The sequence below is a fragment of the Aythya marila genome, assembly GCF_965140915.1.
Source record: "Aythya marila genome assembly, chromosome: 2".
NCBI classification, from domain to species: domain Eukaryota; kingdom Metazoa; phylum Chordata; class Aves; order Anseriformes; family Anatidae; genus Aythya; species Aythya marila.
In genome coordinates this window covers 151,753,395-151,768,834 of record NC_139043.1, presented here as the reverse complement: position 1 = coordinate 151,768,834, position 15,440 = coordinate 151,753,395, and the positions used below count along the sequence as shown (strand labels likewise).

The 15,440-nt window shown below is 38.0% G+C and overlaps 1 protein-coding gene across 1 annotated transcript in view; it reads left to right on the top strand.

Annotated features, from left to right (window-relative positions):
- The window catches only part of FAM135B (family with sequence similarity 135 member B), a 194,708-nt gene that overhangs the window by 85,618 nt on the left and 93,650 nt on the right, over positions 1-15,440 (top strand). Inside the window, exon 3 of the mRNA XM_082753173.1 lies at positions 1,803-1,882. Within this exon, the coding sequence (XP_082609299.1) occupies positions 1,803-1,882 (80 nt within the window). The remainder of the gene's footprint in view (positions 1-1,802; positions 1,883-15,440) is intronic.

The window sequence follows — 15,440 nt, the reverse complement described above, 5'->3', positions numbered from 1 at the left end:
CGCTGTGTTACAGTTAGCAGTTCTAGTCTGGGCCAAGTGAAGCCATTTTCCTGATGAAAATTTTTAGGGTTGTTTGAGATGCTTACAAAGCATTGGGTAGTGTCTGTGGACAAAGAAGCAGATTATAGGGGCTGTGGTGGGCTGAGCACAACCCTCATCCCATTCCCTGAACTGCTCAAGAGGATGGAGAGGAGTTAGGAGCGATGTTGAACCTGGGAAAAGGGGCATGGAGTGGGGGGGAGGTATTTCTAACTACTTAAATTAGCAAGAAATTATACTAATTTTCCCAAAGGCGAGTCTGTTTTGGCAGTGATCGTAACTGGTAAATGACCTACCTGTCTTTATCTTGACCCACAAGATTTTTCATATTTTCTCCTGCTGTTCTGTTGAGGAGGGTGGGTGAAAGAGCAGCTAGGTGGAAATTTGGCTCTTAGCCAAGGCTAACCTATCACAGTCTTAAGAGGCAAATATCTAAAAGAGTTACCAGGCAGTTTTGCATGTTATTCTTATGGATAAATCTAGTCGAAGGGACATGGAACAAAACATCATTAATATGTGCATACTGAGTAGTGTCCTATTACCCTGCCTTGGCAATGCACTAATACCACAGTGCTGTAATGTTGAAATGTTTAGACTGTGTGTATAGCCCAAGGAGGGTATTTTTGTCAGTTAAATATTTGTATTGCATATAATTGTAATGAAAATACAAAGGGTCTTAAGGCATAATTCTGGTACTCGCTCTTGAAGAAATCAGCAACAATAAGTCAAAACTCTTAATCATTGTACAAGAACAGTGTAAGGGAGAGAAGGATCAAGCAGTTTGATTGCTGGTATTTTAACTGGATATTGTATGTTTAGAATCTGAGCTTTTTGTTTGTTTGTTTGTTTTCTTTTCTGAAAACTAAAATATAATAGAGAGGTTTTATTTCCAAGTTCTTGCCTGAAACAGAAACCAAAAAGTGCTAGGGGTTGTGCTAGGACTATACCCCAGTGGCAAGGATCTGTAAGTTGGAGTAGTTAGGGTAAGGTGAGCTTTCAGCTGTGAGGGACCGTGAGTGAATTGTCTCAAAGACATTTTTTATTGTTGTTCTCTCCCCATCAAACCCCTTCCATCAGCTTTCAACCTAGCAGAGAGAGATCTAGATTATTCGGTATTATATCCCGAGTAAAGATTACATTGCTAAGCGTGGCCTGTATGAGCTGTTGTTTATTCAGCAGTTCTCAGAAGACTGGATTTTCTAATAGTTCATTTCCATGTACTGTTATACTCTTCTTCTGTTTCTCCAACAATTCTGCCAACTGTCATAAAGTCTTCAGGTTCTGGGTAGACCTTTACAATTCTAATTTAGCTTTCATTTTTGTATTTAGAGGATGAACAGTTTTTCTGGATATGAGATCAGCACATCTGTTTTCCTTCCACAGAAGTTTCCAATTTCTTTATTTTGCATTAAATTTTTGTCACTCCTGGTCTGATCTCCCTGCATTTTTCCATAGGTATTTCTCCATCTCTTTTTTTCCTGCAAGAAACCAAGATCATTTCACAGCCTTTCCTTATCAGTCACACATTTGGTCTCTGTTCATTCAGACTGCTGTAAAACAGGATGGGGATGATAACGTCAGTATAAATTATAACTTCAGTTAAAAACTACAAAGCAGAGAAAAGGGCTCAGTATTTCTGAGCTAGTCTGTTCTGGGCCCTTCTGTTTGTGTCTAGATGCCCAGGATATGTTCTCAAAGATTTTTTAGACGGATGAAGCAGTCACCTGTGTAACAGCATGACGTTTTTAATTCTGTCTCCCCAGGTATTACCAGATAAGAGCTGGGCTGAAAATCCCATCCAGGATTCCTCACAGGCTGTTTGCTACAATTGCGGGACAGACAGGTAAGGAGATACCTGAGGGGTGGGACATGGCTGGAGGTGGGCCAGGGTGCGTGAGGGGAACAGTGAGGGGCCATTAATTTCAAAGTCTGATCTTGGGTTTGGATCCAATCCTGCATTTCCTTACTGATCTCTGACTGTTCAGGTTTCTGTTCTTGTGTGGGATGTTACAAGTTGCTCTTTTGTTTTAGTGAATATGTGTGTTTTCATGTTCAGCTCTGGGTGTGTGCAAGGGGGCTGGTTTCAGACTGGGCCATGCTTGGGTGAGTAAGGAGGCAGCTGAAGAGTAGTCATAGAATGGTTTGTTTTGGAAGGGACCTTTCAAGATCATCCATTTTCACCCCCCCTGTCATGGGCAGGGACACCTCCCGCCAGACCAGGTTGCCCAAAGCTCCATCCAGCCTGGCCTTGAGCACCTCCAGGGATGGGACATCCACAGCTTCTCTGGGCAGCCTGTGCCAGGGCCTCACCACCTGCTGAATAAAGACTTAATTCTGAATATCTAATCTAATCTAATCACAGATCCACTGTGCAATCAAAATGTTACTTAGACATATGACTTCTTTTCTGGACTTTCAAAGCTTGATGTGCCTGATGAATTGGGGTGGGACTGAAAGAAGGCCAAAAAAAAATCACATATTGAGGAAAAAACATGTGTATAAAGACACTTCTTCACTTTCTGCTCTAAAAGTGTATATAACAGTGGGATGCTGTCTTGGCCTTACAGAGGTGGGAGCTTCTGAGTTAGTGAACACTACTGAGTGTTGGCAGAAACCATACCAAATCCACAGCCAGGTTCACGTTGGAGGAAACCGGTACAAACTTGTGTTCTGGTTTTGGCTACTGTAGAGTTAATTTTCCTACTAGTAACTGATATGATGCTGTGTTCTGGATATAGGATGAGAATAATGCTGATAACACACTGATGTTTCAGTTGTTTCAGAGCAGTTCTCGCCCAGAGACGAGGACTTTCCAGATCCTTGTGCTGCCTTGCCAGTAAGGGGGTTGGGGGTGCAGCAGGAGCTGGGGGGGAACTGGACCAGGACAGCTGGCCCAGATGGACCAAAGGGATGTCCCATACCATGTGGTGTCATGCTGAAATATTACTGTGAAGTGGCTGGCTGGAGTGGGGGGGACACTGCTCAGGAATAGGATGGACATTGGTCAGCAGGTGACCAATTATCTCAACCCATGAGCTTTTACTTTTTTTCTGTCCCAATTCTCTCCTCCTTCCCAGTGGGAGATGGGGGACTGAGTGAACGGCTGTGTGGTGCTGTGCTGCCTGGTTAAACCACAGCTTGGATGTACTGTCGTTAGTATAAAAATATCCACTGGTAAAGCAATGTCATACCATAGGATTATTGTACCGCTTTCTCAGTTAGATGTTCTTCAGGTGTATCTTCATAATTCTGACATTTCTGGACACACACCACAGTTAGGCACACCAATTAATTCATTGCACCATTATTATTATCAGCATAGATCCTTTAAGTACTTGTAGAATTTAAACTGCCCTTTTCCTCTTGGGTTTTTATGTCAGAAAAGCAATGGAAATTCATACCACCTTATCTGCAAGCACTCTTTTACACATGGCTTTCCTTGCTAGCAACGGAAGGAGTAGGTTTACTATTCTAAATGATTTCTGGATGAAAATTTTTCAGTGTTAGTGACAGCTTATAGAGAATAAGCAACGGAGTCCTTTTCACTCAATACTGTGCAGAGAGGAATAAAAAATGTGAGTGCAAGATTAATGAGTTCTTGAACTTGAATATTACATTTTGATTTTTTAATTTTTACATTTGAAATGCTCAAATTTAACATTCTTTCATAGATTAAATATTTGCTCTTTTTCAGTTTGGAAGTTTGGTTCAGTTAACTAAGATTATACATTAAAATAAAAAATAATTCTACAAATTACATTTGTATAAAGTACAAATATATATACAAAAATGAAAAAAAAAAAAGTCTGAATAAAAATTCCCAAACTCAAAGGCAGAGTAAAGAAATTGATTCTACAGAAAGAAAAAAGTCCGGTTCTGGTTTGGCATACGCTGTAGTGTGAAAAATGCCCAAGGAAGGAAGAAAAATATTTTTCATCCTGTTCCAGTGTAAATCACCCTTGGCATATACAGAATCATATATAAAATAATTATTATTTTATTAACTTCTGTGGGATTTGCAAGAAAACTGTGGGAACTGACAGCATTAGCAATGTTTAGTTTGCTTTCTGCTACTTTTTTTTTTTTTTTTTTCATCTGCAGAAGCAGTATAGTTTCAAAGGAATAGTTTCAAGAATTCATTGATTCGTTGGAGGGGAAGGCACTCAGGCTTGACTTGACTCAGGCTGTTTGAACTTAAATATGCATATAGCATGCATATATATGTGCATAAAAATATATATACACATAAAAATGTATACTATTACTTAATACCTCTAACCATTATTAGCGTGGTGGTTTCCTTAAAAACAGGAGACTGGTGGCTGGTGACTTCCTCTGCTGTAAAAGGAGAGTAGTAACAAGGCTGTTTGTGCACAGTCTTCAGTTTATCTCTGCAGGTTTTGAGACCCCATGAGATTTAGTTTCCTGTCTCTGAATAGACATCATGACTGATGCAGCCTGCTTTTGGCTTATGAAGAGCAAACTATGCTCACTGCTTTTTCTTGTGCAGCTCATAACGTCACATACTTAACAGTCTCAGCATCAGTTCTGCAGGGCTGAGTTAATGCAGACATATCTTAAAGCCAAACTGTAGAAGTGCCTCTCTGACTGCATTTATTTATTTATTTATTTTATTTATTGCGTCTCTTTTCAGAAGCATGGCTTATTAAAGTATGGTATGGTGATGTCCACCGGCAGGATACATTAGGCTGAATCTGCATGACTCAAACACAAACAGTCAAAGCATCTGGGAAAGGGAATGTACCGTCTCATACTAGCCCATTGGTATAATTAGCTCTTTGGCAGAATTGCTTTATGATCCACTAAGTGTGTTCCATAAGTTTTTAGGGTATCATATAAATTTGGAGACAAGGATTCATAAAAGTTATGAATACACAGTCATTCAGTGGTTTCCGGGTTATAGATACAAGATGAAAGGTTGCAGGAGCTTATCTTTAAATCATATTTTTAAAGCATTTTTATATAAAAGTTTGCCAGTAAGCATACAAGGTGAAAATAATGGGAGAAATGACAATGGTCAGAAGCAGTTATAATTAACTGTTGTATCTTGATTTCCTGGACCACCTGAGTGGAGAACAGTGGAGGCCAGACCTGTATAGGTGAAGATTACTAGTAAAGTGGTATATTTGGGGTAAATTTTAGGAGTATTATCACCTAGGAAGATATACAAAGTTGAATTACATTGTTGAAGATATCAGTGTAGTTAAATCTTGGTAAAAGTATAATTTTGAATTTCCTCTGCAGTGTTTTGCAGTAGAATACATGTACATACCACCTTGAAATGTTATTTTTTTTTGGACAGAGAATTATGCTTTATTAGTGAAAGCTGCAGTCAGGTTTTACTATATGCTGTTTTTAGACTCCCTGTGCCTTATTCTCATGCAGCACAACCATGGAGACCTTCTTGCCTGTTTACATTACAGACCAGGGAATAAAATTGGTGAATACTGAGAAAAAAAAAATAAAATTGCATGGCTTATAACTAAAGAAATTACTTAGGACTTTGCTTTGTGCAGATTTCCTTTGCTTCTCCCCTCCAGAAGTACCACATTACAAATTTTCAAAACTTTCCAAACAGAGAAATATTTTTGACAACTTGTTCTGAAAGTCTAATGATGAGTAATACAAAGTATTTAAGAAAAAATAGTACCTGCTAGTCTAATCTTTATTAGATTGTAGCAGTGTTGTACCTAATTTTACTCAGTTAAATTGTGTTATTTGCTGAGTAGAAAGCTAAAGAGAGTCAAGGAATATGTGTTTCTTTTTCAGCTATCTCACATAATGCAGGGGAGGCGAGATGCAGTATTTGCCATTACACATTAGCTCTTTTAATTGGTGTCATAGAGATGTTTCATGTATGCGTAGTTTGACGATTTATCATAAAATGGAATACCTGACATTAGGTTTCAAAAAAAAAAAAAAAAAAAAGCCTGATTTAAATTGTGATGTGCAAAAAGGAAAGTAAAAGACTATATGAGAAAATGAAGAAAATTGCTGCAACCCATGCTTGCATTTTGCTAGACCAGTTCTTAATCACTCACACTGAATGCCTGCAAGACAATTTTGCCTTTTCCTATAAATTAAATATTCATTCGGAGACTACCTCAGACCTAAAACCTAATCTGAAGGGCTAATTTTAATTCTAATATGCTCCTTGACTAACTGTTTGTGTCTGTTTTTAATAGACAGTTAGTGATCCTAATCTTTTTAATACCATCTGTATATCTCAAAAAAAGTTTCTACTGAAGGAATTCTACCTTGATTTTTAAAGAAAAAATATTTTCTCGTAAACTGCTTCTTAATGCAGTCATAACAAGCATTTGCAGTTAGTTGCTCATTAGAGCAAGAAGAAACAGCACCATGACTTGTGGAATAGTATGAAATTGCAGTCATTAGTTTCAATAACTTTTTGAAAGGTAATTTTTGCCTCCATTAAGTGAAGCTTACTGCTTTTGAAGCATGAGAAAAGGGGGGAGACATTCATATTTTAGCCAATACATGTTTTTGTTTTCAAGGCTTGTTAAAGTAATCTGAAAATAAAAATGTATTTTATATGTAAAATAAAGCATATCTGACAGATACTAATTTTTACCTACCTTGTTGTGTGAGGAGTGACTTTGTGATGATTTATTTTAGAAACTCTTATTACCTCTTATTAACTCTTATTATTCAGTGATACTCTACGAGATGTTAATCGGAACATGTTAAAAAGATGGAGAGGAAGAAACCAAAGATATCTTAACTGTTGTGCTAGTGCTGTGTGTATGTGTCATTCCTCTTCTGGACAAGGCCTTACATAATAGCTCAAAGGATGGAAACTGAAAATGAAGCAACAGGATAGACCACGGGCTTGGAAATGCTGAACAGCATCCCAACCTGAAGTTGAGACAGACCGAGCACAAGCTGGCCATGGTCAGTGAAAAATCCAGAACTGGAAAGGGCTTGTAAGCACCAATGTATGCCAGGGGGCTCTCTCCCTGGGCAGTGAGTCTGAGACAACAAAATTTCATCATCAGTGGCAACCTAAAGTTCTGGTAAGAGCAGAAATCAGTTTTTCAGATGCAGAGAGAGACCCCACACCATTTTTGCTGCTTAAGTTTTAAATTTTAAGTCTTAAGTCTTAAATTTTTTCTGTCCTTCAGTTTTATTGTTAAATGATCCATAGGAGGTTTTCAGACCTACTGCTCTGGAGGCAGGACCTTCACGGGTCCTTACATGTTTACTTACATGTCTCTGATTTCCCCACAGAATGATCCTTTCTGCTTTCAGTCTAATGTACAGTTCAACTGTGCAAGTCCTTCAACATCCACAACTGCCCTAAACACTGAATGGTCATTTTCACTTATTCAGTAGATAGTTGCATTCAGACAACTGTTTCCTCCTGCTGCACACTAAAGCAAAAAATGTCCTTTTGATGTCCTATAATTTATTGGGGGAATTTTCTCACCTGAATTAGTATTTCAAATAAATATGTGGAGTGTCAGCTACAAAGTTAGGTGACACAGCAAAGAAATATTTGTTCACCTAGGTTTCTGAAACTAACTGAACAGGGCTCTTAAGGAACTGGCAATGAGCTTGAAAACAACAATAAATCAATAAAAAAAAATGTTGTTTTTTTTTTTTTTTTAACAAAACATTGAGAAAGCAACAACAAAACTTTGCATTGATGCTAAGTGCAATCTATCATCTCACATTTCAGCATGTCTGAGAAATGAACCTGGGTTTGCAGAGCAATACAGTCATAAGAAACTGCATTTATATTAGGATCTTTCATACAAGGGAATTAATAGGGTACTTTCTTTTTATCCTCACTATGTATTGGCAGGGAAGCAGTTTTATGTAATTCCTTCCATGAGGCTAATTGGAAGTGTCAAAAGGTAAGGTTAAAATAAAAGATTCATCTTAGAAATATGCAGCTTTAATCAAAAGTCACATTGAGGGAGAAAACATTCTGAACTTTTTGATCAAGCAATTTAAAAATAATGGTGTCTCCTTTAGAAATGATTTAATCTAAATATAACATCTGCATTTATTCTAAATATAAATATGCTAAATATAATATTTTAAAACTATAAGAAGTCTCTTCAAACATTTAAATAGGAAAATGATGATGCATTGGAAAGGTTTCTGCCTGAAAAATGTTGTCTCGGCACTTTCAAATCTAGCTTATTTTAGCTTAATTGTAAAAACGGAGGGTCTGCATATATTCCTCTGCTTAAGAAGATTTATTTTCATGCTTCAGCAGTAGAGTTCTCAAACCTTCTAAAAGTAGATGCACAACTTAGTACATGCAGACGAAAGCGGCAGGCTCGGTGGCAGTTTTTAGGTTAGGTCTTGTAAAGTGAAATAGATGTTTGTAAAGTGAAATAAATTTTCAGAAGTTACTGGTTATTTAGATTGCTTCAGTCCTTTTTTTTTTTTTTTTTTCTTCTTCCCCAACCTGAAACACTACAGTTTCTGTAGAAAAGTACTTCTGAAACTAGGTTGTCAAAATGTGCTAACTAAATAGCCCATCACAACAGAAAATCTGCAGTAAGATCCAGTATTTCCTGTATACCGATTGCCAAGAAGGAGAAATCATATTAAAAATAATGGATAACTTGTGACAAATCATGACAATCTTAACAACCTTCTTTTAAAAACTATCACATAAAAAATTTATATAAATCACAGGAAAAAAATAATCATAAAATGTAGCTGGAATCCTATTTGGGAAACAAACTTGTTTTACCAGCAAAACCCCTTCAAGTCTGTCATCAGAGCCAAAAACCAAATGGGTTTGGCTTCACAGTTCCTGGGAGTAATAAATTCCTGTAAGCTTCAAGTACCTGAAAGCAGAGTTATTGCAGAGTTATTGCTATTAAGTAAAGAGTATATTGTCTTTCTGGAGAAATAATAGAACAGAAAGTTTGTCCTTCATCTCTTGATTTCATTTTGAATTTGGGACACTATCATGTTAAACTGACAGCTATAATAACCTCATATTCCCTCTAGATAAGATGTATCAAAGGGAATACAACGTACTGAATAGAGGGCTACAAAAATACTAGAAACTTCTGCAGAAGATGCCACTGGGCTGGATTTATGTTAGTTAAGAAATGGGCAGATGTTATGACTGAGTTGTTTTTCACTAGTTCAACCTACAGATAAAAGGACATAGACAACTTTGCTAAAGGCTATGAATCACCTGTTAAGGGAGCATCTTGCATACGTCCAAAGGGCTTGAAGAGGGTGAGGGGGTACATGAAGGAGCCGTGTCTGCAGTAATGAGCTGGCCCACCATGATCACAAGCCCTGTCACCTCACTCTCTTCATATGTTTTACCTTCGGATTTAGCAGGTAATTCGAGATTGAAGATTTTGCTACCCAATGAGGTGGTAAATCTCAGACTTCACCAGACATCTGAGCCTCAAGATTTTAGGATCTGAATTAGCAGGGATTAAATGGAACTAGTTGAAACAATTTCAGGAAGATGCAATTGTATTTTTGCATGGGGACCACAAGCACTTGTAAATCTTTCTTAAAAACATTTTTGGATAGTGGAATATGTCTCACTGTTCTGCTCAGCAAATTATTATAGATGTGCTGCAGGGAGCAATGGCTTCCTGGGAGTATCAGGATGTCCTAGTGATCATAGGACACAGTGGATTATCAGAGTAAGGACTTGAGGAATGAAGTGTTAGACTTGTGTTCTGGAGCAGCTGGATGGAGCCCGTTTGTGGCACTACAGTTGGCAAGCCTTGTTTCACCTCTCTGCCTCATATACTGAACAGAAGTGGTAGTGTTGACCTCTGTAAAATATCTTTAGATCTACAGATGACAGGTTTTATGTAAGAAGTAGATATTCATTAGTTGAAACATATGTATATACTCAACATTTACAGATAATAGTGGTTGTTCCCGTGAAGCTATCTTGCATGATTTATGAATAAGCCTCTGAAGAAACCTTACTTTACCAAGTTTTCTATACTTTCACAAAATACTTATATCATAATGATGTGCTAGGTTGTATTTTAAGGGCAGGCAATAAATCATCTGTAACCTGAGTTATGGCTGTGAGATGGAGGCGGCCCTGGGAACCTGTGACTAAGGGTAAGAATCATCTTATCTAACTGCTGATATCAATTCTGTGAGCATCTCCACCTAAGCTAATCAGCCAGGCTCCCTTTATAGTCAGAGAAGAGAAATAAGTAATTTGAGGGACTGATTTAACATATCTATTTTAAGATGAGTTGAATCACACCTATGTCTCTCCATTTACTATAAAAGAAGTCAAGGAACTTTTGCAGAGAGACATTTCCATTGTGTTTGTACAAGCCTTGGCACAAAAGGACTGTGATTGCACTATGTGCCTTCATGTATATATGCAAATTAAGAAGTAATAATAAAAATCAGCAAAGGTGAGTCAGGCAACAGAGGGAGCAAATGGTGCCCATGTCTATCCCAGCAAATAATCACAAATGATACTTTGAGGCAGGATTTTGCATAGCACTTCAATATAATTTCTCAGGCTAAAAAAATATAATAAAAAAGAAAATTATAAGACTCCAACATGAGATCATCTTTCTTCTATCTTTCTTTTTCTTTTTATTAGACCTTATTGTGGCACCACCAATTTAATAAATAAATAAAAATATTAACTTGTCTGTATAAATGGTTCCAGTTTGTTCAGCAAGAATTGTCCCTGGACAATACTGAAATGGCTGCCCTGTGAAAACAATTAAGCACAAAGGCAATGATCTAAAAAACGAATTCACATTTTCCTTCTACAGTGTCACAGTGATTTATTAATTGAAAATGAAATTGTGTTAATGGTGGTTTGTTTATTTATACTTTGCAAGACTAAAATAATAATTGTATTTTCACCATAAATGTCATAGATGGACAAAAAATATACTGGGAAAGAGCCAGGCTTGAATTTAGATGAACCAGGAACTGAATTCAAGGTTCAGCAAAGCCTTCTGTGCTATTAACAGTTCTCTAGGACATTGCTCTGTCGTTAGTAGCCCCAAAGCTTAGCATTATGTATTAGATGTGATCATAAATTAGAAAAATGAGAAATTTTTCTGTGCATTCAATTGTACTCATGGGCCTTTCAGACATATATGCTTAATTTACTATTCTGGTCAAGGAATTCTGGTTAGTTTAATTTCGCATTGATAACACTGTCAGGGAGTGCTCTGAAAAATCTTGTGGCCTACGGATTGAAACAGGGGACATAGACAGAACAACCTGTGTGTCCTTGTCTCCATCTTATCTGTAAAATGATGGTATTACTTCAAAGATATAATTATATATATGACAATAACTTTCTAAGTGTGTAAGATAAACAGGAATCCAAATAGCTAGAAAGCTGTACCCTTCAGGTAGTGATTCAAAATGACCTGATAAATCTTCCATCAGCAGAAAAATTTATGTCCCAGGCAAGGTAATGGTGTCATGATGAGAGGCAAATGTTCTGAGAAATTTGTTCATTGCTTCGTTTGGTCCAGATAGGACCATTTTTATAGTTAGTCTGACCTAAGCCACAGAACCTCAGCAAGTGCTTTGTGCACAAAACACAGCTCTGGCGTTTGAACTGTGGCATGTCTTTGTAGCAAGATGTCCAGGGCTAATTTTTAAGAGAGGATTTTTTTTTTTTTTTTTTCCACTTGAAAGAAGGGGTGGACCTGCTTTCTCTGAATAACTTCATGCTAGAAAGAAGTGGAGCACCCACTGCCTTTTTAGCAGCTGTAATCAGAGAGAGTGGATGTCTCCTACTCTTGTGGTTTTAGTTAGTCTTCACTTCCCCCATGTTCTCCTTATTGCTGAAAGAAGGCAAAAAGATCAGATAGAGGGAAGTAGGAATTGTTGTGACCAGCAGAACAAAGAGTATTGGTTTGAATACAGCTATTCCAATTTTCTTTGTACAGCTACTTTATTTATCCATTAACTGTGAGAAGAAATAAGTCAGTAAATAAATTGGTCCATTTAAGCATAAGCACTTTTCCTGGACTGAGATTACCCTTTAAGTCCCTAGATTTCATTTTGATGCTTAAATTGCACAGAAGGGATATGTGCGATGGTATAAAACCCTGCCTAGTGTCAAATCACTTTCTCACTGTTGATGTGTGTGCTGCCCTTAAAGAAAGGTCTCCTTGTGTAGGAGCTCTCATATCTCTCAATATCCCATCTGTGGCAGGACCTTTGAGACATCCTGTAGGCAGCCTGTCCAGCAGTGCCTAGCAACCTTCTACAGCAGTGCTGATGATACACTGACAAGTCCTGGCATTGAATCACATGTCCCAGTGGGAAATCCCCAGTTTTGCTTTAGATTTTGCCAGCATCTGTTTACATGGAGAGCAAGCCTGTTTTGAACAGCAGCCTTGAATCCTCTAATTGCTGCCTATGAGGCCTGATCTTTTTCTCTCTGTGAGAAATACTTGAGATGGAGTCCAGGGGAAGTACAGCACACTGTGGAAGAAAATAGAGGGCTGAGAAAAATGTGACCTGAGTTCTGTAGAACATACTGAAGAATAGGAGAATGATTCCAACCTTCTTCTTCGTTCTTTAGACTTGGATTCCCTGCAGGTGTGACACCACAGTCAGAGCCTGCAGGTAATGCTGGAACCCAACACTTCATTTTGTATAGATTTCTACATGCAGAAGTTACTCAAATACACTTATTGTGTTGGATTTCATACAAAACTTTCACACCTTTCAGGAAGAGAAGCAGCGTACATCCCAAAAATGGAACAGTTTGCGTTGTCTTTCCACCTGCCTGAATGGTTACGAAGCACTTAATGTGGGATATTAAACCTGATGGCTCAAAGAGCTGCAAGCGATTTGGGAGAAAACAAACAAAGAGATAAAAATGCCACAGGCACACTACCTTTTTGTTTTGTGTTTTCTTTTCTACATTGAGGTACATGTAAATTTGGGTCCTCATTCATGTCCCTTGATAACATCACAGTACAAACAACTTTCTCCACATTATATGGAGCCTCTGCATATGACCTGATCTATTAAGAGCAGACACCTTCTCTGCTGGCTGCTGTAAAATTCTGCATAGGAAAATTCTGGTTTGTGACTTGAAGCTTGAAAACAGTCCTGTTGCTATAAATGGATCCTGCTTATTTGTTAGATGAGCACCTGCTTAGAGGTTTGCTAGATTGGGGATCAATCTTAAGAAAAATTCTGATTTCACCTTGATTTTAAATTACAGAGCTGGTGGCATAAAAATATATGGTGCAATAACATGCATTCTGTAGAAGCCAACAAGGTTCAAAATTACATTCTTGGCTTTCACAGACAGGCTGTAAAAGGTCACCTTCTACGGCAGATACTGCGTAGCTTAGTCTTCCCCTTGCGTATGTGTGGGTGAAGTTATAGTGCATATAAGTTATATGTGCTACCACAACACCCTTCACTCACAAGATCAGAAACACCCTGAAATTGCACATTTAAATGTGCCTCCAAGGGCTGTGTGTAAAGAGGGTAGACCAGCAGAGTAGTCAACTTGTTGCATCTTTGTCAGGAGAGAAAGTGATAAAGTTGGTCTGCAGCCAATGTAGGCCATACTTCTAAAGTCTAGGACTGCAGACTATAACTTTGAGAGATCTGTTTCATGGAAGTGTTTTATAAATGCTGCAACTGACATTTGAGTAGCAAAGGAAAACATGAAAAACGGCATGTGACTGAGGGATGGCATTATAACTTTTTTTTTTTCTTCTTCTTCTTCTTCTTAAAGAGAAGAAAGAAAAGATATTGCACATTATTTCACATTACCTAATAGGCATCAGATATTAGTGTCAAAAGCTGATATGGAAAAAAAAAATCTAGGCAATAAACACAATCTCCCTTAAGAATAAGAATAAAGCTTTCTCATTATGTTAGTAGAAACACTCATGAAATTGCATCATTCAGGTTGTTATTTAGATCAAAGAAATTTATTTTAGCATTTGTTGCTTTTATAAAGAAGCTCCTTTGAAAGTACACTGTAGAGGATATCCTTGTGTTACTGATGTTTCTTGTGGTTAAACAAATAAAGAAAATGAAACTACCGCACAAAGGGATGGAAACCGATGTATCAGAATTCAAGACAGTGAGTACCAGAAGCAAAAACCTCAGGACAGAGCTTAACAGAAGTAGAAACCCTTATATGTTTTTTAACAGGGGGCTTTGATGAAGTTATAAATATGCTTGTGTGGCATATGATAACTGGAAAGTTTGAGGACCCAGAAGGACTTAATCCCTATGATTGTTAGCTCTTTTTCCTAGCGATGATCTTGAGCAATCAGACTCTGTTTTAGTTTCCCCATATGTGTAATGGGGTTAATTGTATCATAAGGCCATTGTGAAACTTAATTACTTAATATAAAGAGCTTTCATATTCTTGGATATGTGACAGTGTAGGAGAGCAGAAAATTATTTATGGTCTTGAAACTTGTTATGGTTGTTTCACATTTTAGAGAGCAATACAGTGGATCCAAAGAGGGAAATGTTTGACCTACTATTTCTACCACGCACTGTGTAATGAGTTGAAATAATAACAGTAATCTGGGAGTCTGTTAATATAATTAAAACCACTGACACTTTTCTAGGTGGGGTTTTTTTGAATATGGCTCATGTCCTAAATGGAAGTGCGCTTCAACATCATCATAGCTGCTGTAACACGTCCAAAATTAGGAGAATAGTTCTGTTTATGAAAATATTTCTCCCCCACCTCTACACATTAACTTGCCAGAAATAACTAATATGCATTTAGAAACTCTGCAGCAGTGGTTTTATCAGCTTCTGCTTTTCACAATCTAAGTACAGCTGCTGGCTCACAGCCAGAAACAAGGGTTAGTTTAGTGGAAGGAGCTAGCCCTAAGCACTCCAGGGTAGGTGGCATAGTAAGGGGGTTAGGGATGCATAGTACCTGTTATTTTACTACGTGTGAAGGAAAATATGAAGCTTCATCCTTTATATGCAGGTCACAATTACTGTCAGTTCACATTAACTCCAACATGGGAGACTCCTCTCAGTGGCTGGTGCCTTGTGGGTGCTTGATGGATGCCTCTACATCCAGACCTAGGAGGCAAATCATGGCCTGAGCTTAGACCTGAATGCAGAGCTTCCTCAGACCTCAGGCTGCCACTGTCCCAGGAGACTGCATGGTTTCCTTTGCTCCATGACCCTCTGTGGCCATCAAAGCTCGAGGCTGCAGGGGCACTGTAGATGCATTACTCATCGGGAATATGAAACAGAGACCAGCTGAGACAAGTGTGCAGTTAAGGGCTGTTCAGAGGGAAGGAGATTTAAGCTGCAAACAGCAAAAAGTGTTTTTCTCCCCAGCTTAACTGTGTCCCTTCTGCGCAGTGCCTGGGTAGGATAACATATGCAACCAGATGCTTTCT